At 48.1% G+C, this 23,918-nt stretch overlaps 1 protein-coding gene and 1 pseudogene across 1 annotated transcript; both read left to right on the forward strand.

Moving 5' to 3' along the window:
- The first annotated feature begins 1,916 nt into the window (after positions 1 to 1,916).
- On the forward strand, positions 1,917 to 7,275 carry LOC147960467 (uncharacterized; annotated as a pseudogene).
- Positions 7,276 to 8,266: 991 nt separating this feature from the next.
- On the forward strand, positions 8,267 to 9,763 carry LOC147960468 (uncharacterized). Its single transcript, XM_087533366.1, has 3 exons — positions 8,267 to 8,817; positions 9,171 to 9,477; positions 9,560 to 9,763. Exons 1-3 carry the CDS (start codon positions 8,267 to 8,269, stop codon positions 9,761 to 9,763), a joined length of 1,062 nt encoding a protein of 353 aa, XP_087389492.1.
- The last annotated feature ends 14,155 nt before the right edge of the window (positions 9,764 to 23,918 follow it).

The following is a 23,918-nucleotide window of genomic DNA, read 5'->3' on the forward strand; positions in this document are numbered from 1 at the left end:
AACATAATGCGGGGCAACTGGGACAAGGTGGGGGTCACCGATGGATCTCTAACCAACCTATACTAAGCAGTTTAGAATAAACAGGTATATAACAATAGCAGGTACAAAAGCAGGCTATGCATCAGAATAGGAGCAATCAATTAAAGTAGCAAAATCTAATGCAAGCATGAGAGAATGGAATGGGCGATATCGGGATGATCAAAGGAGGGGCTTGCCTGGAAGCTCCGCTGAAAGGAAAGAAGGGTCATCGTCGACGTAGTCGATCACAGTGGCATCATCAGCGGTCTTGGGGTCTACCGGAGGAGAAGAGGGGGAAGAAACAATAAATACAAGGCACACAAATGCATGAGATGGCGATAAGCGGTCCTAGGGGTGTTCTAACATAGTGCTACACAAAACCGGCGAAGGGGGACATCCGGGAATGTTTTCCCGGGGTTAGGCATTTTCGGACAAATGAACCGGAGAGGAAAGGTTCAATGTTCGCTATGCTAGAGACGTGTGGCGGACGAACGGACTACGCAGTCGGATTCGTCTCATCGTTCTGAGTAACTTTCATGTAGAAAACATTTTCATCCGAGTTACGGATTATTTTCTATGATTTTTAAAAGTTTTAACGACTTTCTGGAATTTCTGAAAAATTTGTATTTAAATAAAGTCCGAATTGACCAAGTCAAAATTACTAGTCAAAAAGGGTAGGTGTGACCCACATGTCATTGGCACATAAACTAATTGATGGTTAAATTAAAAATGGGGGAAGTTAAATTAACGTGCACATGTCATCTATACATAGACTACTCCTTCCTACTAATCTAAACTAGCACTAACAGGGTTGGCCCTAACACACACGTACGCACACGCAGAGCGCACTCACACACACACCACACACACACACACACACACACGCTTGACCCTGCCCACAGCCACAGCCGAGGCCAGCGCCGGAGCAGCGACGGCGGCGAGTTGTGGCAGCGGCGGACAGCAGCGGCGGCAGTCAGGCGCAGTAGCAAGTAGCAGCTAAGAGAAGCAGCTAACGACAGCAGGAGTAGCGCAGGCGCAGCGAGCAGCGGTGACAACCAGCAGCGGCAGCGGCGGCGCAGGCGGGTGCGAGCAGCAACGGGCGGACGGGCGCGCGCAGGGGTGGCCTCGGGGCAGCGAGGGCGCGGCAGGGAACGCAAGCGCTGCCGGAACCAGCGGCAGCAACGACGAGCAGCGGTGGACGCATGAGCGGCACGCAACAGAAGCAGCACGTACACGGGACTGCGGCGCATCCATGGCGACTAAGAGCGTGTTCGGCAGTCATCCAACTCCTCAAAATACGGGAGCCGACGGAGCGCCCTTTTGACGACTCCAGAAAAATAGGCTACGGCGTCGCTCCGCTCCGGTCGCTCCAGGAGCTAAGTCGTGGAACGGAGAGTTGCCGAACAGAGCCTAAGGCAAGCACGGGAGCGGTGGCTAACGGAGCGGATCAAGGGGGCAAAGCAGGGGGGGTCGGAGGAGGAGCTCACAAGGGGGGTTCGTGGACATGGTCGAAAGGCGCGGAGGTGGCCGGACGCGTCCCGCTCATCGACGAGATGCGGCGGCCGTGGCGGAGAAGACCGCGCGATGGCGAGGCAGCAGGCCGTCCGAGCTCGAACCGATAGGCGAGGGCGACAGAGACGACTATGGCGAAGCTCCTGGACGTCTTGACGCGACGAAGGGAGGCCGGTGGCCACGGGATCGACGATCATGACGACGACCGCGGGCTCGGCGTCTTCCAGGTCGTCGAATATGAGCGAGGGAGAGGGGGATTTGGGGACTAGGGTTATTGGGAGAGAGAGGGACAAGGAAGTCTCATTCTCCCTGCTAATAATAGACTGGCTGCTTACAATTTTGTTCTTGACAAATTTTTAAATAAACTGCCTTCTTACAAAGCAAACATGCTTTCTCATGCTGCTAGACTTGAACTAATTCGCTCAGTTTTCTCGGCTATTCCTGTTTATTACATGGCAAATATCTTGTTTTCTAAGAAATTCATTGCTAAACTCACGGCTGTTATAAGAAACTTCTGGTGGACAGGTGTTCGAGAGACTGACTCTAAAAAGAGTCTTTGCCTTAGGGCCTGGAAAGATATTTGTAATTCTAAAACAGAAAGTGGCTTAGGTATTAGGAATCATAAAGCAATTAATGAAAGCCTCATTCTCTCAGCTGCTTGGAGGTTAGCTAAAGCCCCTTCTTCTCATCTATACCTTGTGCTTAAGGCTAAATACTTCCCTGATACTTCAATTTGGAGAGCCACTACAACCCCTCCTAAATCTGCTTTTTGGGCCTCTATTTTGAAAATGTTGCCTAAGCTGACATGTCATGCTTTTTATCAACTCACGAGTGGTAATCTTTCTTTATGGAGCATGCCTTGGTGTAATTTGTGGCATACTATTTATGATTCTCTTATTCCCCAACAAGTTGGTTTTATTTACCCCTCTTTTGTTAGGGAGCTTTGGCTGCCTGGTCAAAAAATTTGGATTCATGATGTCATATTTTCTCTTTTCCAGCAGCCTCTTGCGTCTCAAATTGTTAACACTGAAATTATTGATGATGATGATCCGGAATTGCTGTGTTGGGATCTCACCCCAAATGGTATTTGCTGTTCTAAATCTCCTTACAAGCTTTGCCTCCAAGAGCTTCATAATAATCCTAGAAATGCCCCTATGGATATTCCTTTGGATTTGAAAGACTTTCTCAAGCTCATTTGGAAGAAAAAAAGTTTGCTCCCTCGTGTTCAAACTTTTGCTTGGAGACTTCTTCGTAGGGCTTTGCCTACGGGCATGAGAGCTGGCCGCTTCTCTGTTCACATCTCTCCGTCTTGTTGTAGATGCGGACAGCAGGAGGATGAATTTCACCTCTTCTTTCTCTGCGACTTTGCGAGAGCAGCTTGGTTTTCTTCGCCTTGGTTTATTCGAGCAGATGTTCTTACTCAAGGGCACTCTTCTATGCATTCCATTCTCATCTTTCTTATTAATATGAGTCACCCTCATGCTTCTATTCAGAATGTTCTTAATTTTTTATGGTGCCCGTGGAAAGCTTGAAATGATTTTCTTTTTGATAGGAAAAATCATCGTCCTCATCAGGTTAATATTGCTGCTACAACTTTGGACTTTGGGCATTTGTGTAATCTTCACAATCCTTCTTCTGAGCAGCCTCTTTCTACTACTCATCATTCTACTGATATTTTACCTAAGCAGGGCAAAACGCTTAAATCGGATTTGTTAATTTTTGGGACTAAAATTTTCTCTGATGCAGCATTTAGATCGTCCAAAATCCCAGGACTCGCTCGAGGACATGTGGGCACAGGTATAGGTGTTTATATTTCCATGCCTTCGGATCAAGGTGAGATTAGTATTCAGGTTCAAGCTTCGGCCTCTTCAACTTCAACTCCCCTTCAAGCCGAGGCAGTTGCCCTTTCTTGTGCAGCTCACCTTGCCGCTCAGCTTAATATTACTAATCCCACGTTTCTGATGGACTATCTTTCTCTTGCTACTGCTTCTGCCTCAAGAAATATTTCAGATTCTTTTGCTCATTGGAACATTAGAAAAGAGTTGGCTACTTTTCTCAAAGTTACGTCTAATTTAGCTGCTCAAGTGTTTCATGTTTCCAGGGAAATCAATGGTGTCGCTCATAATCTGGCTTAGCAGGTTTTCCGATCTGTCGGAGAGACGCAAGTTGCTTGTTTTGCTCATGCTCACTCAAATTCTCCATGTCTAGTGGTGGCCCTTCTTTCAAACTTTCAACTTGCAGGTATTCAACTGCACACGGTGCATTGCTTCTAAGGTAGGTCAAGCATCTCTGGCACATAATGTTGTTGGCAGTTTTCTTGCCCAACAATTCATTCTTTGGGCTGCTTGTTTGGAGGAGATCAGAGTCTTCTTTGTTTTCTTTTTCTCAGATGTTTTCTCCTCTAGTTCTGATCATGTTGCTCATGGCATAGTGCTTCTGGCCACTTTGTCCTACCAGGATCCTTTCTTCAGCTCCCCCTCATAGTTTTTGTATCTTTTCTTTCCATCATTGGCAGATCTATGTAACACACTTTGTACAATCTCTTTGAGCTGTATGAAATATGTGGCACCTTTTGGTGCCTTTGCTTGTTCAAAAAAAAGGAAGGGCTGCCCTTATCTGCGAGGGGGAACCGCGGATGCTCGATAGTGCACCATCTGGCCGATGGACGGCGTGCACGCCCTGGCCTCCTTGCCTCTCACGAGAGGTTAGGGAAAGGCCAGCACAAAGGGGCCAGGCCACCCTGTAGTCACTAGAGGCCCGGTGGTACAGTGGGTCAGATCCCCTTTTCCTTTTTCTTTCTCTGGCATTTCTTTCTCGGTTTTGCATTTCTCTTGATAGCAAATGATTTTGTAAAAATGTGAAACTTGCCACATAAATACATTGCAATATTTTGAGGGTGCACAAAAGTTCCAAATCATTTGGAATTGTTTAACTATTTTTTTAGAAAATGAAAAGGTCGGTTAAAATGGCTGCTGGCCACTATTTAATTTCTAGGGGCATTTTAACAACTTAAATAATGTTGGTTTCTTCATATAAAATAGTTAGTGAATATTTGCAATAATATGAACACTTTTGTTTATTTATTTGAATAATTTTTATTTTGACTTTATTTTAAATTTTGAATTTGAACTTGGTTTGGACCAAAGTGAGGTTTAGTAAATTAATAGCGATGACATGGCACCTTTAGTGTGTGATTACTGTAGATGATCTACCGGGGTGTTATAGTAAATTTGTCCACACACTCGAGGATGATATCTTCACCAATGCGCACATAGTCATTGACAACATCGGCCGAACATCCACATGCAAGCACCTGCACGACCATTGTAATCTTCAATACTGGAGTTTCATTGATTCTCCCACGAAATTCAGTTGAAACCAAGGATCATGCTTCTCCACAACTCTTGCAATGGTGTTGAAGAGATACGGGGCATCTGAAATCTTCACTTTAAGTACTTGGGGGGATATGTTGCATTGAGCGCTAAGTAATACTCCCTAGCGTACATCTCCACAACTGTTTCAATTGTGTTCGAGAGATACTAAAGTAGTGATCTAAAAGGTTGTACATTACTTTAATAGGGAGTACCGCACTACATCAGCATGACCCCTGATCCTATCTCCAAGAATCCCTATGCAACGAATCTAAGAACCATGCCTTAGTCTCCTAAAATCTTCCTCTTGAATGATAGGCCGCTAACTCGACATCATCATCATCTTATTTTTCCTCCTCTGGCGAAAAATCAGTGAAGTACATCTCCCACGGCCTCTTCATCTACACACTAGAGCATTTCACGATCAATTCGAGACCGTACTGGATGAGAAAGAATAAAAATGCAAATATATGGTTTGGGAAATTTATCAAACACCTTGTGGATGGCGGTGGCCGAAGCGACATTGGTCGGTGATAGAGGTTTGGCTAGGACCGAACAAAAAGTTAAGACACCATCGCCTGTGTGTAGTAGGCTACAAAGGTGGTTCTTGGGTATGGAGGTGACTCACGCAGCCAGGATGTATGGTCGGCGACGGGGGCTGCGACAATAGTCAAATCGGTCGGTCCCAAAGCCGTCGACTATCGGGGGCTCACAAGTGAGCCTCGTACGCCATCTCTGAGGTCGGAAGGTTTGATTCCCGGAAAAATTGGACATCGACAGGGACAAGCTCCATGACGCGGCGAAAATGATGATTTTGGTGTCAGCAAGTGAGGAGAAGGTGCAGGAGAGGGCAGCAGCTCTACCGGTGGGGCATGGGCTAGTTCTACCATGGGGGCCAGTGGTGGTGGGGCGAGGTGGTCGATGCCAAGAGGGAGGTCGGCCGCTAGCCCAAATTTACTGAGATGTGGTGCTGCTAGAGCAAATATGGGTTAGGTGGCTGGGATATGGGGATTCAAAAGTTAAAGTTTGGGGGAATTGATGTTTTTGGGATGACTTATAATTAGCTTAATTCCCCTGAAATACAAAATTTTGGAATAAATTTGACTTATGGAGATGGGCTATAGATGTCCTAATGCTTCAACAAATCCTCTTTCCCCCCAAAAAAATTGGTGATCACCAAAAAAACACCAAAAATTCCCTTTTATAAAGCGGGGGTGCATATTTTCTTATAACCCCATACATGTTGGCGGGAATGAACAAATACGAAACTCACCCCGTCTATGTCATTGATCACCGAGATGCCATGCCCCGCTTGCATCATTGATTGCCGCACCGCCTACGCGCCCCCTGCCCCACTTCAGTGCAAGCCGATCACGTTGTACCGCTCGGAGCTCGGTCATTGTCTTTCGTGCACATGAGAGAGGGGGAGAGTAGCCACCGATATGTGGGGTTCATATGCCAAGCTAAGTACTAGTGATGGTATTTTTAGTGATCTGTAAAAGCAAAAAAACATGGAAACCCCAATAAATTTATTGGGGGAGCCCCTATAACCACTCGTAGTGTATGGGCATGGGATCGAGGGGTTGGGGTTCTTCCACATTATGTACCCGACGACTCGCCCCCCACCTCTTCCCTCCAGGCGGTGGTCACGGTGATTTATGATGTGGCTTCCCCCGAGATGATTGAGGCGTAGCTCAACCACCTGTACCATCGTCAGTGGGAGTGGGCGGTCACTCCTGTCTCTGGCACCGAGTTCTCTGTGGTCTTCCTTGACGCTCTCAGCCACGGCTACGCCACTCGCAGTGACCAGATCACCCTTGCCCTCAACAAGCTCGTCCTCGACATCTCTGAGCCGATCCTCGACCCGAAGGCAGTGGCCTTCCTCGACACAACATGGATCCTTATTGCCGGGCTCCCAGACATTGTGAGGTCTGAGCGAGTCATTCATCAGATGTCCCGGATCCCGGGCAAGGTGATCGTGGTTGATGAGCTCTCCCTTCGCACGGAGGAGGAGGTCCGGGTCAAGGTCAAATGCCTCGACTCCTCCAAGCTTCGTGCCACCGTTCGGCTCTTCCTCAACGACCAAGGGTTCGACCTCCGCATTGCCCCAGAGCCGCCCAACCATGCGGGGCGTCCCTGCTTCATCGACGACAGCCCCCCGGTTGCCACCCGGGTCCTTAGGACGACTACCACGGGCGCCACCACCCCCGCCCCGACCGCTTGGATGATGAGGACGGGTCGGAAGACAGCCCCTCCCGCTCTCCCTCGCCGCTCCCCCCGCCTTCTTCCTCGACCCAGAGCGGGTGGCAGGCCGGGCGATCCCTCGCTGTGCTGCCGAAGGGGCTGCTCCCGCCCCCTCCGTCGCCCCACCTAGGAGACTGAGGCGAGCGATACGTCCAGTGTGGGGCTCGTGGTCATCCTGGCTTCCTCTCTGCACTCGCCGGGCACTCAGCTAGTGCCCTCCCCCTTTGTCCAGCCGGCCGCATCGCCTATCATGGACTCCCCCCTGTCCAGCCGGCCACGTCACTCCCTTGGCTCCTCTGCGTCTCGTGACCCTCGCCGACTCCCGCGGCCCTCGACGCGCTGGCATCGTCGCCTCCGCCCACGACTCCCTTGGCGCATCTTGCAAAGGCCCTGTCCCCGCCACCATCCGACCCGCAGGCCACTCCTCTGCTTCATCAGGCGCCACTGGAACAGGCCACCCTGGACGAGGTGCTGGTGGGCGCATCCCCGCCAACCTTGCCCCGCCTTCCCGCCACCCCACCCCCTTGAGGCGGTCGGGTGTGTGGTGGCCTCTGCCCTGGCGACTCCTCTTGCGGCCCCTCCCCACCCGCCATGGTCTACGGCCTACGCCAGGCGGGGCCGCTCGACATCGACTCCGGTGATGTCCTCACGGTGCAGCGCCCGCATCAACGCCTCTCGGCCTGCTGGCAGCCTCGCTCTGCCCATTTTCGAGCGGGCAGAGCTCCGGGCCGTGGCACGCAACGTTGAGCCAGGTATCCCAGTCATTCCAGCAAGTTCCTCTACATGTTCATTCTCTGCTTTGGAGTCGATATCGTTCGGTCATTTAGCCAAAGTCGCGGTCGACTCCGATATAGTTTTTAGCGGGGAAGTGCCCCCCCCCTAGTATAGATTGCCGCTATCCAAGCGAGGGAAGTCCTTGATGGCCGTTTGGCCAAGGCACGTGTCCGCTTGGCCACACCCTCCTCTGAGGCCAGCGGCCCCCTCCCGACCGCCCATCCGACCCGTCAGGCCATGCTTGCTCTCCAGGAGATCCGTGGCCGAACCCGATCCGGCACCGCCGCTCTTCCCGCGCAAAGCGCCTCCCGTGTCCTGGGGTCAAGCAGACCCTCAATGGCGGCTTAATGCGGACCCTATTCTGGAACATCCGCGGGATCGGCCAGGATGGTCGGTGCCGCCAACTCATCGAGTACATGCGCGAGAAGCGAATAGACATTGTAGCAATCCAAGAGACCATGCGATCTGAGTTCACCTTGTCCAAGCTTGAGCGTCTAAGCACTCACCTGTTTGCCTGGCATTGGCTCCCTTCTAGTGGGATTGACGGGCACTCAGGTGGCATCCTGTTAGGTATCAAGGATGCCACCTTTGAGGTTGATGGTATGGATAGGGGTGAGTTCTTTGTGAGCATGGAGATTTTCGAGAGGGCTCTGAACTTCAAATGGGAGATCATCATAGTCTATGGCCCTGCCGACCACCGCCGATCGGTGGCCTTCCTTGAGGAGCTCAAGAATAAGGTGTCGGCGGCCCGCCCTCCGGTCGTTGTGGGTGGAGACTTCAGCCTCCTCCGGTTTGCGGAGGACAAGAACAACGATCTAGTCAACTTCCCGCGGATGCAGATGTTCAATGATTGCATTGCCGACCTCGGTCTGCGGGAATTAGATAGGATTGGTGCCAGGTTCACTTGGACCAACGCCAGGCTGACCCGACCCGCTCCGTGTTGGATCGAGTCTTGGTCTCTCCTGAGTGGGAGTTGCGGTGCCCCCTTGCTTCCCTCCGCACCATAACTCGTATTAGCTCGGACCACGTTCCCCTGCTTCTATCTTCTCAAGATGAACGTCGCCCCATCGCCCCTAGATTCTGATTCGAGACGTTCTGGCTTAACCAGAACGGTTTCACGGAGGCCGTGCACGTACGGTGGCTGGAGGCCCGCCTTGCCCCTCACGGGTCCATATCTGCGGTGGACGATTGACACTTTTGCGCCAAGCGCTCCCGCCAGTTCATGAAGGGATGGGGTGCGAACCTTGGAAGGGATCTTCGGGACTGCAAGAAGGCCCTTCTGGCCTCCATCCAAGCATTGGACCTCCGGGCAGACTCGGTGGGCCTTTCTCCTGATGAGTGGATGCAGCGTTATGACCTTGAGGACCAGCTTATGGTCATCTACACAGACGAGGAGGCCTATTGGCGCCTTCGGGGAACCCAAAAGTGGGTTCTCAAGGGGGACACTAACACCGCCTACTTCCAGGCAATCGCCAATGGTTGTCGGTGGCGTAATACCATCTCCTTCCTGTGGGATGGGGAGACCCTGCTGCAGCGCCCGGACGAGATCTGCTCTCATGTTGACGGCTTCTATAAATCCCTTTTCTCCGCCCCCTCGTGGGGGCTTGGCTCTTGCACCCCACTTCTGGGTGGGCTCGCAGTGCATCTCGGACTCGGAGAATGCGACTCTCACGGCTCCGTTCACTGAGGAGGAAGTCTGGCTAACGATTAAGGGAGTGAATCCATCATCCGCCCTGGGTCCTGATGGTTTGCCGGTTAAGTTCTTCCAGACCTTCTGGCCCACAATAAAGCAAGAGTTCATGGCTCTCTTTGAGGAGTTCTGTGTGGGCTCCATTGATCTCTAGCGCCTTAACTACGGGATCATCACTCTGATCCCAAGGTCCCGGGCGCCTCGGACATCCGCCAGTTTTGCCCCATTACGGTGATCAATGTGATCTTCCGCATTCTCGCAAACGGGTACACCAATAGGGTGGCCCCTTTGGCTGGCCGCATCACTCACCCGGACCAATTCACCTTTATTCAGGGCCGATATATCTTAGATGGGGTCTTGGTCTTTCACGAAGTCATGCACGAGGTCCGGACCAAAAACATCAAAGCAGTATTCCTGAAGATTGACTTCCATAAGGCGTACAACACAGTTAGCTAGCCCTTCCTTCGGGAAGTGTTGCTCAGAAAAGGGTTTGACGATCGATGGGTCTCCTAGGTTATGCAGATGGTGTCGTTTGGGCGCACCGCGGTGAACATTAATGGGGAAATCGGACCCTATTTCCCCACTGTAAGGGCATATTTATCCCTAAGTGGTTTTGGTGATTGATGACAATGCTTTTGCATACTAATCGTGTGCTTTGAGCATTTCAGATATCAAATGTTTAGGCACAAGACGAGTCGTTGCCCCTCGGAGTCTAGTGAAGACGGAGTTTTCCCTACATTTATTTTTGGTGTATTTGAGTCGTAGGAAAGTCGTACTATTAAGAGGGGGTCCATGTTGGAAAGGTCTGGGTGGAATCATCACGTACACGTCTGTTCCTTTTGCACCACCTTTCCTTTGGCTCTTTGGAGCAACCACCGTTTATCCGTGTCTCTACAAAATGAAGGACTCCTAGTGTTGTTTTGAAAGCACAAGTGCTCCCTAGGTGGTTTTGATAATTGATGACAACATATCTCTTGTTGGACTAACACTTCTATCTAGCATGTTTCAGATAAGTTCAACAATGGAGTGGCATGGACTAAAGGTTGTGGGAACTCCTTCAAGATGCTAAGGACAAGGGATTGGCTAAAGCTTCAAGCTCAAGACTCTTCACTTTTACATTTTAGTGATCCAAGATCACATTGAGTCCATAGGAAAAGCCAATACTATCAAGGAGGGATGAGGTGTTGCTTAATGAGCCTCTTGCTTCATGTGCTCAATGATATGCTCCAAAATCCTCAACTACTTTCCCATATCCACATATGACCTAAACCCTAAGCCAAACTCGGTCCTACCGATTTTTCCTATCCGGCGCCACCGAGTTTCACCTGTCATAAGCCACTGCCAAACCCTAATCAGTTCGGTCTCACCGAGATGGGCTTGCAAACTCTCTGTTACCCATTGCAATATTCTCGGTCCCACCGAGATATGCAATTGGTCCCACCGAGTTTGCTTGACCAAATCTCAGTTTCACTTATTACCCAAATCGGTCCCACCGAGTTTGAGTAATCGGTCAAACCGAGTTTTGGATTTACCCTAACCCTAGCACATCGGTCCCACCGAGTTGATCCAGTCGGTCCCACTGAAATCACTAACGGTCACTAGGTTTACATTTTCGGTCCGACCGAGTTTATGATTCGGTCCCACCGAGATTGGAAAACTGTGTAACGGTTGGATTTTGTGTGGAGGCTATATATACCCCTCCACCTCCTCATTCGATGAGAGAGCCATCAGAACACACACATCATTCCAACTCATATGTTCTGAGAGAGAACCACCTACTCATGTGTTGAGACCAAGACATTCCATTCCTACCATATGAATCTTGATCTCTAGCCTTCCCAAGTTGCTTTCCACTCAAATCTTCTTTCCACCAAATCCAAATCCTATGAGAGAGAGTTGAGTGTTGGGGAGAGTATCATTTGAAGCACAAGAGCAAGGAGTTCATTACCTTCACACCATTTGTTACTTCTTGGAGAGTGGTGTCTCCTAGATTGGCTAGGTGTCACTTGGGAGCCTCCGACAAGATTGTGGAGTTGAACCAAGGAGTTTGTAAGGTCAAGGAGATCGCCTACTTCGTGAAGATCTACCGCTAGTGAGGCAAGTCCTTCGTGGGCGATGGCCATGGTGGGATAGACAAGGTTGCTTCTTCGTGGACCCTTTGTGGGTGGTTGCTTCTTCGTGGACCCTTCGTGGGTGGAGCCCTGTGTGGGCTCGCGCAACCGTTGCCCTTGGGTGGAGCCCTGTGTGGACTCGCGCAACCGTTACCCTTCGTGGGTTGAAGTCTCCATCAACGTGGATGTAGGATAGCACCACCTATTCGAACCACGGGAAAAACATCCGTGTCTCCAATTGCGTTTGATCTCTCCAAACCCTTCCCTTTACATTCTTGCAAGTTGCATGCTTTACATTCCGCTGCTCATATACTCTTTGCACGCTTGCTTGATATGTATTGTGTGTGTTAAAATTGTGCCTAAACTCCACTTAAACCGAAAAGGCTTAAAAATTGCAACTTTAGCACTAAGTGTCTAATCACCCCCCTCTAGACACATCTTCTTCTAAATCCTACATGTTTGTGTTGTGGCATGCGGTAGTACTGCTCATGGGAGCAGTAGTACCGCAAAGGCCCATGGTAGTACCGGCCAGGGACGTGGTAGTACCGTAGGCCCTTACGGTAGTACCGCTTCGCAGGCGCGGTAGTACCGTGGCCTTAGGCCAGGCACAGCAGCACGAGCGGAAGTAAGGGTGGATGTAATTTTTTACATCCACGCCCTACGCGGTAGTACCGCTCCGGGCTTGCGGTAGTACCGCGTCGGATTTTTGCACAGACCGATTCTCAGCGGAAGTAGCCACGGATGTGTTTTTATTCGTGTGTGTCTTCCCAGCCTAGACAAACCCTGCCTTGCGGTAGTACTGCAAGGGGTAGCGGTAGTACTGCTCCGGTGGTTCTACCACTCTTTGCTTCAACGCATCAGGGTTGGTCTAGCTCCTGCCGCGCATACGGTAGTACGCGGTTCCCCGCTGTAGTACCGCAGGCCCTTGCGGTAGTACCGCATGTCTGGTAAGGTAGTACCGCACGTCGCGGGTGAAGGAAATATGCCCTAGAGGCAATAATAAAGTTATTATTTATTTCCTTATATCATGATAAATGTTTATTATTCATGCTAGAATTGTATTAACCGGAAACATGATACATGTGTGAATACATAGACAAACAGAGTGTCACTAGTATGCCTCTACTTGACTAGCTCGTTTATCAAAGATGGTTATGTTTCCTAACCATAGACATGAGTTGTCATTTGATTAACGGTATAACATCATTAGGAGAATTATGTGATTGACTTGACCCATTCCGTTAGCTTAGCACTTGATCGTTTAGTATGTTGCTATTGCTTTCACTACAAAAAAATACACTTCCGTGATGATACGTGTTTGTCACAGTAGGTCGCTTTTTTGTCATGCATGTACATCCATGAAAAATTTATGACAGAATCAAGATAGTCATACATGTGCTGTCGTAGAAGTGTTCCATGACATTACCAAAATTATCATCACGGAAGTGTCCACTTCCATGACGATAAATCGCGCGTCACAGAAGTGCTTTCATCAAGGGTGACCGACACGTGGCATCCACCGTAACGGAACGCTGTTAAGCTATCGGGTCGGGTTTTGGATCCGATAACCCGTTAACAGCCCCGACCAATGGGGATTTTCCACGTGTAAAATCATCATTGGCTAGAGGAAACACGTGTCGGCTCATCGTCGGGACAGATGTCATCCACTCACTGGACAGAAGGCGCCTATGATACGTCGACACGTGGCACGGCCCAACAAGTTTAAATGGGCCGGCCCAACTAAAGGCCCACAAGATTTTGTGGACCATAATGGTCCGGCCCAGCTAAAGGTCCACGAGATTTTGCGGACCATAATGGGCTGGCCCAGCTAAAGGCCCACAAGATTTCGCGGGCCATAATGGGCCGACCCAGGTACAGGCCCACAAGATTTTTGTGTGCCATAATAGGCCGGCCCAGGTAAAGGCCCACAATATTATTGCGGATCATAATGGGCCAGCCCAGCTAAAGGCCCATGAGATTTCACCAACATTAATGGGCCGGCCCAGCTGTAGGCCCACAAGATTTTGAGGACCCTAGTAGGCAGACCGGTGTCATATTTGAATCGCTTGCCATTTCCAAACCGTAACTCCGATTCCGATGTTCTTTATATCATTTTCGAGCAATTTCATCTCATATTTCCAGTGGCACACTTGGATTTCCAAGTTAAGGCCAGGTTCATGCATTTCCTGTCATATCTTGCATTTTGCATCCCGCATCGCATCCCGCATAGCATATCATCATTTCATCATATTGCTTGTTCTTGCACGTGGTTGATTGTATCCTTGTTGCTTGTTTGTCTTGTTTGGGTAGAGCCGGGAGACGAGTTCACTAACGAGGAGCCCGTTGAGTTTGCTTTTGAGGATCCAGTCAACTCTGACAACTGTGCAGGCAAGATGATCATACCCTCGAAATCACTACTATCTTTGCAATGCTAGTTTGCTCGCTCTTTTGCTATGCCATTGCTACGATGCCTACCACTTGCTTGCAAGCCTCCCAAATTGCCATGTCAAACCTCTAACCCACCATTGTCCTAGCAAACCGTTGATTGGCTATGTTACCACTTTGCTCAGCCCCTCTTATAGCGTTGCTAGTTGCAGGTGAAGATTGGAGGCCGTTCCTTGTTGGAACATCTTTTATTTACTTGTTGGGATATCACTATATTGCTATGTTATCTTAATGCATCTATATACTTGGTAAAGGGTGGAAGGCTCGGCCTCTCGCCTAGTGTTTTGTTCCACTCTTGCCGCCCTAGTTTCCGTCATATCGGTGTTATGTTCCCGGATTTTTGCGTTCCTTACGCGGTTGGGTTATAATGGGAACCCCTTGATAGTTCGCCTTGATTAAAGCTTTTCCAGCAATGCCCAACATTGGTCTTACCATTTGCCACCTAGCCTTTTCTTTCCCTCGGGTTCTGCAGACTCAAGGGTCATCTTATTTTAACCCCCCCGGGCTAGTGCTCCTCTGAGTGTTGGTCCGACCGAGTAGACTGCGGGGCCACCTCGGGGCAACTTGAGGGTTGGTTTTACTCGTAGGATGTCTCATCTGAGTGTGCCCTGAGAAAGAGATATGTGCAACTCCTATCGGGATTTGTCGGCACATTCGGGCGGTGTTGCTGGTCTTGTTTTAACCTGTCGAAGTGTCTTGAGTTACCGAGATACCGAGTCTGATCGGAACGTCTTGGGAGGAGGTCTATTCCTTCGTTGACCGTGAGAGCTTGTCATGGGCTAAGTTGGGACTCCCCTGCAGGGATTGAACTTTCGAAAGCCGTGCCCGCGGTTATGGGCAGATGGGAATTTGTTAATGTCCAGTTGTAGATAACTTGAACCTTAATTAATTAAAATGAATCAACTGAGTGTGTTACCGTGATGGCCTCTTCTCGGCGGAGTCCGGGAAGTGGACACGGTGTTGGAGTAATGTTTGCGCAGGTTGTTCTGTAGTTTCTCGCTCGTGCTTTGCCTCCTCTTCTAGCTCTCTTTTGCGAATAGGTTAGCCACCATACTTGCTAGTCGCTTGCTGCAGCTCCACTCATATTTTACCTTGCCTTACCTATAAGCTCAAATAGTCTTGATCGCGAGGGTGCGAGATTGCTGAGTCCCTGTGGCTCACAGATTACTATTACACCAGATGCAGGGCCTGATGATTCCACTCCAGGAGACACGTATGAGCTCAAGTGGGAGTTCGACGAAGACTCTCAACGATACTATGTTTCCTTTCCCGATGATCAGTAGTGGTGCCCAGTTGGGGGTGATTGGGACCGTGTCGCATGTTGGGTTCTCTTTTATTTTGGCGCCGTAGTCGGGCCATGAGTGTCTGGTTGATGTAATGTTATTTATGTACTTGATTGACATGGCGAGTGTAAGCCAACTATGTTATCTCCCCTTTTATTATTACATTACATGGGATGTTTGTGAAGATTGCCTAACTTGCGACATATGCCTTCAATGCGATTATGTCTCTAAGTCGTCCCTCGACACGTGGAGCTATAGTCGCATCGAGGGTGTTACACCGGCCCAGTTGTAGGCCCACAAGATTTTGAGGACCCTAGTAGGCCAGCCCGTTAACTGGCTGGCATGTTTTGGGCCAAATGCCGGCCCATATTTGATACGGTCTATTAATGGCCTGCCATGCTCCGGGCCTAATAGTGGCCCATATGAGATCCGGCCCGTTAAAAGCCTACCACGTTCTGGGCCAAATTACGGTCCAGATCAGGTCCGGCCCTTTAAGAGGTTTTGGGCCTAATTATGGCCCATATCAGATTCGGCCCGTCAACTGGACACTATGCTTTTGGGCCCACTTGCTAAAGGCCCACTTAGTAATTCGGCCCGATATTAGTTTTGGCCTGTTAAGGGCCCGTTTAACATTTCAGCCCGATATTAATTTCAGCCTGTTAAAAGCCCGTCATATAGTTGGGCCTAACTACGGCCCGGTTTACATCCGGCCTGCTCGCAGCCAATATCTGATTGGGCCAAACAAGGACCGAGACAATTTTTCGGCCTGTTAAAAGCCCGTGATTTGATTCGCACAATAATGGGCCGGGGTTCATTTCGGGCTGCTGCCGGCCCATGAGCTCATCGGCACATTTCAGGCCCAACCTACATCGTGATTGCATGACGGCCCGATTATGTACCGTAATTTTACGGTTTGGCCGGTTTACTGCGAAGACAGGATATATATACAGTAAAATAACTACAACATCGTGAATAAGAAAAAACCTATACTATACAATAAAGAAATTACGACATATTACATCCACTAGGCATCAAAGTTCGCCACTATGATAATAAAGCACAAGCAGACAGCAGATTACATACACTGGGCATCAAAGATCGCCACCAGTGCAAATAAACACGCCGACAAAATAATATACAAAACCGACAACACTTCAATAGAGTTCAAGAAAGGTTAGCCCTGCTGGGGAGCTGCAGCGCAAGCAGCTGAGCAAGATGATGAGACTGCGCTTGTTCAACACTTATATCTTCCTCACTCTGAAAGATAAACAAGCAGACAGATGACAGGTTTTGCACATAAAAGTATCAATGCTGACAATTCATGACATTTCTTACTGACGAATAAAGTGACACAGTTTAAATTTGCATTAACACAATATGGTATTGTTCAGGTCAAGACATGGCAGGAAATGACATTGTGAAGGAGTTGGCAGCTTCACGACACCACTGGATTACAGATCAAGAACTCATAAGTATCAATGGTTAGTGTGCTGTCAATTTATACCATTTCAGATTGGCAAATAAAGAGATGGTTTAAATAATAGTAGAATGATATGACATTTTTCATAGTTAAGACATTGCAGAATATGACATTGTGCTGTAGTGGGTAGGTTCACCACACCACTGGATTACAGATGAAGAACAGAAGCATACATGCAGTGCAAAATAAGATCACTTGCTCTGTATAGTTTAATTTACATGGTATGAAGAAGGAACTTGGTTGTACAACTGAAAACTTAAATTGAGAAAGGACGAACTTTTGTTTATGAACTACATATAATAAACTTTAAACAAGCAATTTAATGCAAACACCAAAAATAAACAGCTGTTGCAGTCATGCCTAACCAAATATATACAACAAAGTTTGAAGGCTTGAGATGGACAAACTTACATTATTGGTGAAGACAGGCTCTATAAAGGCCTTGTCCATGCTGATGGGGGGCAATTCAAGAAGTTTACCACAGAATCTTCTTCAAAAGCATTGCCTTTATTCTACATTTTGTTAAGAGTAAATATAGATGTGATAATATACGAAAAAATGGAGAATATTTAAGATAAGATGAAGAGTGATGCTACATAACCAAGTAGCTATAAATGTAAGTGCAGCGATACAGGCAAAAGGTACAGCCAAGAGCAATGCACAGCTAAATTTCTTCAGTACCAACCTTATGGTAAGAGTAAATATGGATCTGATGTGTAGAAAATGGAGGGCAAAGGAAAATAAGTTGCAGAGTGATGGTACATGAACAACTACCTGTCATTATAAGTACACTGATAAAGGACGGCATGTACTTACAAGAACAATGCAGAGCTAAAAACATTGGCATTGGATATATTCTACACTAATGTAACCATTCATACAGATCAGATAATTTGGAGCGAACAATTGATAAGCAAGCTATCATGCATACTGTTGTCACATAATGAACCAGGTATGTATGCAAGTACAGTGATATAGGACAACACGTACTAACAAGAGCAAAGCAGCGGGCAGCATATTTGAGATATCCTGTCGTTCTTGTCAAACCGGAATTCTTCTTCGAGCAGATTTCCTGCAAAAAAGATCCGTAAGGTATATGCGGAAAAGTAGAAGTTCAAATTGTCATGTGATTTCATAGACAATACCTCATCCTGGGAACGAGACCAGTGCATAACAAGGTTTTTCCATTCAATGTCTTCTAAATTTAGCACAGGAGACTTCGCCAGAAATTCGTTTATAGACTTGCCATCAAAGTGTGATTTCCTCAGGTAACACCGATACTGCTGCAATGCTTCCTTGAAAAGCACAAGCAAGCTTTGCTCGTCATGACTATCCAGATTTCCCTCGCCTAGTTACAACAATGTAATGTAAATCATTGATGTGTTCAATCAGCAGAAAATAGGAAAATAATAGCCATGAATAATAGCACTTACACGTAAGTTGGACATGAAGATGTGAAAATGGTGTTTGTCTTCACAATAATCTTCCCATGATGGGAATATATGCACGTAGTCCCTAACAACATTGAAAGCAGTGTATTTTAAACTGGGAATAAATGGAATGGGGTTCCAATCTGCAGGAATTGGCCGTCTCTGCAGTTGGGATAGGTCTTCGGCCGGTGGACTTGCTGTACTTTTTGCTGGAGTGGGATTTTTCTGTGGTACAGCTGGTGCTATGGCAAATGAAATCGGTATACATTTTGCTGGAGTGCAGGTCCTGTGTGGTGGGGCTAGTGGTGTGGCCAGTGAAGTATGGGTACAGTCTGCTGGAGTCGGTCCTACGTTTTGTGTCACTGGTTGTACAGCCAATATAAGTGGGGTGATGTCTGATTTCTCCGTCACCACCACGTTTTTCAAGGACTTTGCTGGTGCTCCTTCAGGTTCGGCAATCACCCTCTTTCTTTTTGATGTCCGATGCACAAGAACAACATTTGAGTGGAAAAACATGGTATGATGACAGATGGAATATGTATTGATAATGGATGGACATGGCATCTCGACATATATGATGAGTAAACTAAGCAGATGGCAGTGCAACAAAGTAGAAGAAATGCAAGACAACATATGCAAGATACCCGCAATCAATAAAACATTGCCAAATTAGAACAGGCACCTTGATGGGTGAACAGGATAGGCCATCTGCCTTTGACTCCTCGAGGTTAGAATAGTCATTAGGATGATATTCTAAACAAGAATCAACAGGTGGGGAGCTGAAAGTGCGTTATATCGACTAGAGGGGGGGTGAATAGGCGATTTTTATGAAAGTCTTCAAAACGTAGAAGTTTCGAAGACAAACGATAGAAATAAACCTATTACCATGCAGCGGAAGGTAGACTACACTAGGCAAACCATAGTCAAGTATTTAATAAAGTGAAAGCACAATGACCTGTAGCAGCTAGGTAGTATGGATCAGGTAGGAAGATATTATGAAGCCAATCAGAACAAGCAGTCACTCAGTGAAGACAAAAGATAATGCAATCATACAATGACTTCACAAGGACCATCAGTAAGTAAAGGGAAGGGAAGGATGAAACCAGTGACTCGTTGAAGACAATGATTTGTTAGACCAGTTCCAGTTGCTGTGACAACTGTACGTCTGGTTAGGGCGGCTAGGTATTTAAACCTGAGGACACACAGTCCCGGACACCCAGTCCTGAACACGCAGCTCAGGACACCCAGTCCTCACCGTATTCCCCTTGAGCTAAGGTCACATAGACCTCGCCCAATCACTCTGGTAAGTCTTCAAGGTAGACTCCCAAACCTTCACAGACTTCGTTCACCGGCGATCCACAATGACTCTTGGATGCTTAGAACGCGACGCCTAACCGGCTGGAGGATTCACAGTCCTCAAGTGTAATAAGTCTTCAGATCACACAGACAGGAAGACTTAAGTGATGCCTAACACTCTTTGGCTCTGGGGTGGTTAGGGCTTTATCCTCCCAAGGAATTCTCTCTCAAAGGCTTCGAGGTGGGTTGCTCTCAAATGATAAAAGCCGTACTCTAACTCTGAGCAGCCAACCGTTTATGGTTATAGGGGGTGGGCTATTTATAGCCACTAGGCAACCCGACCTGATTTGTCCGAAATGACCCTGGGTCACTAAGGAACTGACACGTGTTTCAACGGTCAGATTTCAAACACACACGACAACTTTACTTGGGCTACAAGCAAAGCTGACTTGTCCGACTCTGGACAAGATTCGCTCTCATAGTCTTCACTCGAAGACATAGGTTTTGGTTAAGCATCACTTCAGTCATTCTGACTAGTTCCCTTGGACCCCACTTAACAGTACGGTGGTTCCTATGACTCAACAAAGAAGAAAAAGAACTACGGAAGATCTAAGTCTTCGAGCTCCATAGGCTTCATGCGATGTCTTCTCTTGTCATAGTCTTCAATGTGAATATCTTCACATACCACCTTTGACTTCAATGTCTTCATATATTTTTAGGGGTCATCTCTGGTAGGAAAACCGAATCAATGAGGGACTTCACCTGTTTTATCCTGCAATTCTCACAAACACATTAGTCCCTCAACTAGGTTTGCCGTCGATACTCCAAAACCAACTAGGGGTGGCACTAGATGCACTTAAAATCTCCCCCTTTTTGGTGATTGATGACAAACTAGTTGAAGTTTTCAACGGGGAATATAATATGTGAAATTGTAAAGGATAAGGAATTGTCTTCATAAGTTGCAAGGGCTCCCCCTGAAGATGTGCATATGAGTAATTTGCTTTTGGAATGCAAATACACATGGCAGGTTGTACTTGTGGAGATCCTCTTCAACTTATGATGACAATTCATTATGCATGTGAAGGTATGTGAAGATAATGACATGCATAATGGAAAATGGACGTCTGCAAAATGATCTATGTGCGGAATTTATTGTCGCACATGCGGAATTTATCATCGCATCACAAAGTAGCAAATAAGTAGCAGACGACCATCGAGTTTAAGTGTTACGACTCATAGAACCAAATGTATCAAAACAAGAGTTGTAAACACTAGGCAAAATATAAAGCAACCGCCCATATGGACCCGCTTGAAGACTATCAAGCTCATATGCTTCTCCCCCTTTTGTCAGTAAGGACCAAAAAGGTTTGAAGACATAGAGCATCTACTCGTTCCCATGAGGAGTAGGTGAAGTAGTAGGGTCGTCGGTGGTGTTCGGCGGTGCAGAAGAACTTGGAGCAGTGTCGAAGCATGCTGAAGGAGGGGGCGGTGAAGTAGCATCGTCTTCGTCCTCGATCACTCGGGCATTCACAGTTGCCGCAGAGGAAGAGAACTCAGAGCCTTCAAGAGATGGAGTTCATCGCAGCACTGCCCGTCGAGGAGGTGTGGAGTCAAACTTGAAGCGTTCAGAGAAGCCATCCTCTTGAAGATCATCTTCAGAGCACATAAGCGTCAGCCCTTTCCATGTGCGTCGAGAGGTTTCATGGGCAACAAAGGCATTCTTGGTGGCAAGATTGCGAATGCGGTTGACAACCACCAAGAGGCTTTGCATTTGGCGCTTCAGCCAGTCATGATGCCTATCCTGTTTCTGATGAAGAGCCACCAGAAGCTCTCAGTCATTGAGAACACGAGATCGGTTCTTGGGTCGTTGGGCAATAGTGCTTTCGGTGGCTTCAGTAAGGGCATGATGAGGTGCACGTGTAGTTCCAGCCAGAGGATAAACACGGGTGACTGCTTCAACTCCTTCAATGTTCTGAGAGAAACTTTGATGCTCCGCATTCTGAAGACTAAGAGGCTCCTTGGCAGGCTCAGGATAAATGGCTTCAACGGACATATCCACATCAGGCAGAAAGATCCGATGATTGCGAGCAGATGGCTGATATGAGATAGCGGAGTGGAGTTTAATCAGCCGCATTATCCATGGAGCATAGAACTTCAAGCCAAAAAGATCAGAGCCTGATGCAACAAGTTGGCGGATGAAGAAGTCTTGTGCATTGAAGCATTTTCCATGAAGAATATAGAAGACCAAAGTCTTCATTGCACCTTCCAGCTTGGCATGTGGAGAATGTCCTTTGATGGGCCAGAGAGTTCGCCTTATGATGTGATAGATAGTCCTTGGCAGATACTCAAGGTCTTCAACAAAGAACTCCTTAGGATATGCAACATCTTGTGGCAAGGGCTTCATCATACTGAGCATCTGACTCATGTTCGGTTCAGACTTCTGAAAGATGTTCTCCATAGCTTCACTGTGAAGCTGACAGCCAGGTTCATAGAGATCGCCAGGAGTGGGCAGACCAGTGAGCTCAATGATATCAAAGGCTTTGGCTTCATGGTGAACATTTCCTGTCATCCACTCCAGGACCCAAGTCTTCGGATCTCTGTTGTACCCACGGATGTGAAGTGTGGCATAGAATTGGAGCAGCAACTCTTCATTTCAGTGCTCTTGGTTGGTGACAAACGACAACAATCCAACCTCTTTGAAGCAATCCAGAGCTTCTTCCAGACAGGGCAGACCAGCTATTGTTTCGGTGTCAAGACGCTTATGTGGGAAGATGCGACCTTGATTGTACAGAATGCAGGAGTAATAGCTTGGCTGCGGATAGCTCCAGAACCGACCAGAAGATATTCTTTCCCTTGAGTAGGGTTTCTTGGAGCTATTGAAGAAAGTGTTGTCTGCTTTGAAGCCGTTGACATTGAAGGATCCAGGTGCTGATGTAGGACCTGGAAACCTGGGCAACCTTGGAATTGGCTTCTGTACCTGAGGCCTATGCTCAACATGATAGTCAAACTGAGGACCAGCAGCAGGCACAGGAACAGGAGCAGTAGCATCATTTGCTTCACTGACTTCTGGTTCTTGGGTTGGTGGAGGCTCCACATTTGCTTCTGCCATGACTGCGTCAGTGGCTTCATTGGTGTTGGTGGTGGCAGCCTCAAGATTTTCTACCTCCACTTGACGAGCTGGAGGGTCGGGCACAGACACGTTCTCCGCGAGAACAGCTTCGTCAGTAGTTGGGGGAGTGGGGACATGTTCTTCTTCTTGGGTGTCATTGGCTGATGCAGCCGGAATGTCTTCAACAGCTTTAGCGTCAGACTCGGAGATTGGAGGCCTTGGTCCTTTGCGAAGCCTGCGTAACGCTGGCGACGCCTGTGGAGTTGGAGTTGGCTGGGCCTCAAAGTCATCTTCCTCTTGTGCTTGTGGGTGATCAGCCCATGATGCATCCTGAGCAATTGGCGTCAGAGGATGACCAATGCTGATGAGTTCGCTGTGCGTAAGCACAGGCGATGATACCTGTTGGTGCTCGATCTGAGGAAGAATTGCATCATCTTCAACATGGTCATGGTGACCAATGTCTTCAGCAGCAGTGGGATCAGCTGCTGGAAAGTCTTCAGTTGCGTGAGCCTCTGTGAAAGCAGACTCATGGACAGTCAGTTGGCGCTCTTGAAGTTCAGTGGCAGGGCGAACCATGGAGATGGGTTCAACAATTAAGGGCTCTGTGGGAGCAGCCCGTTCCTTCTTGGTCTTCCGCTTCTTCTTGGAGGGAGCAGCAGCAGAGGCTTTAGGATGTTTCCTCTTTCTGGCTTCAGCCTCAGCAGTCCTCGTCTTCTTCATCTCTGAAGCGGTAGATCTGGCTTTTGGCCTCGAGCCAGTCATGCTGGTTGGGAAGACAATGGGATATGCTTCCTGCCTTGGTGCGTTGGGTTCGGCCACAGTGGGCTTCTTCTTCTTCTTAGCAGCCATCCTGGGATCAATGTCCGGACGCCCAAGGGCCTTGCGCTTCTCAGCCTCGTTGTAGCCTTGCACACACTTGTCAGCCAGGCTCTTCATGCGCTCACGAGAACCCTGAGCTTCTGCACGTTTCTTGAGAAAGGCTTCTTTGAGCTCGTGCAGCATAATCTTGAAGTTCTTCACCTCTTGCACGCTGAGCGTGGCCATATGCTTCTTGAACTGAGTTTTCTCAAAGTCAATTTTCTGCTTCAGTTCAACAATGCGTTGGGCGATAGCTAACTCTGAAGCAATGGCGCCATGGAAGGCGACACTGAGGCC

The sequence above is a fragment of the Triticum urartu genome, chromosome 7A, assembly GCF_056163025.1.
Source record: "Triticum urartu cultivar PI428250 chromosome 7A, HENAU_Tu73, whole genome shotgun sequence".
NCBI lineage: Eukaryota > Viridiplantae > Streptophyta > Magnoliopsida > Poales > Poaceae > Triticum > Triticum urartu.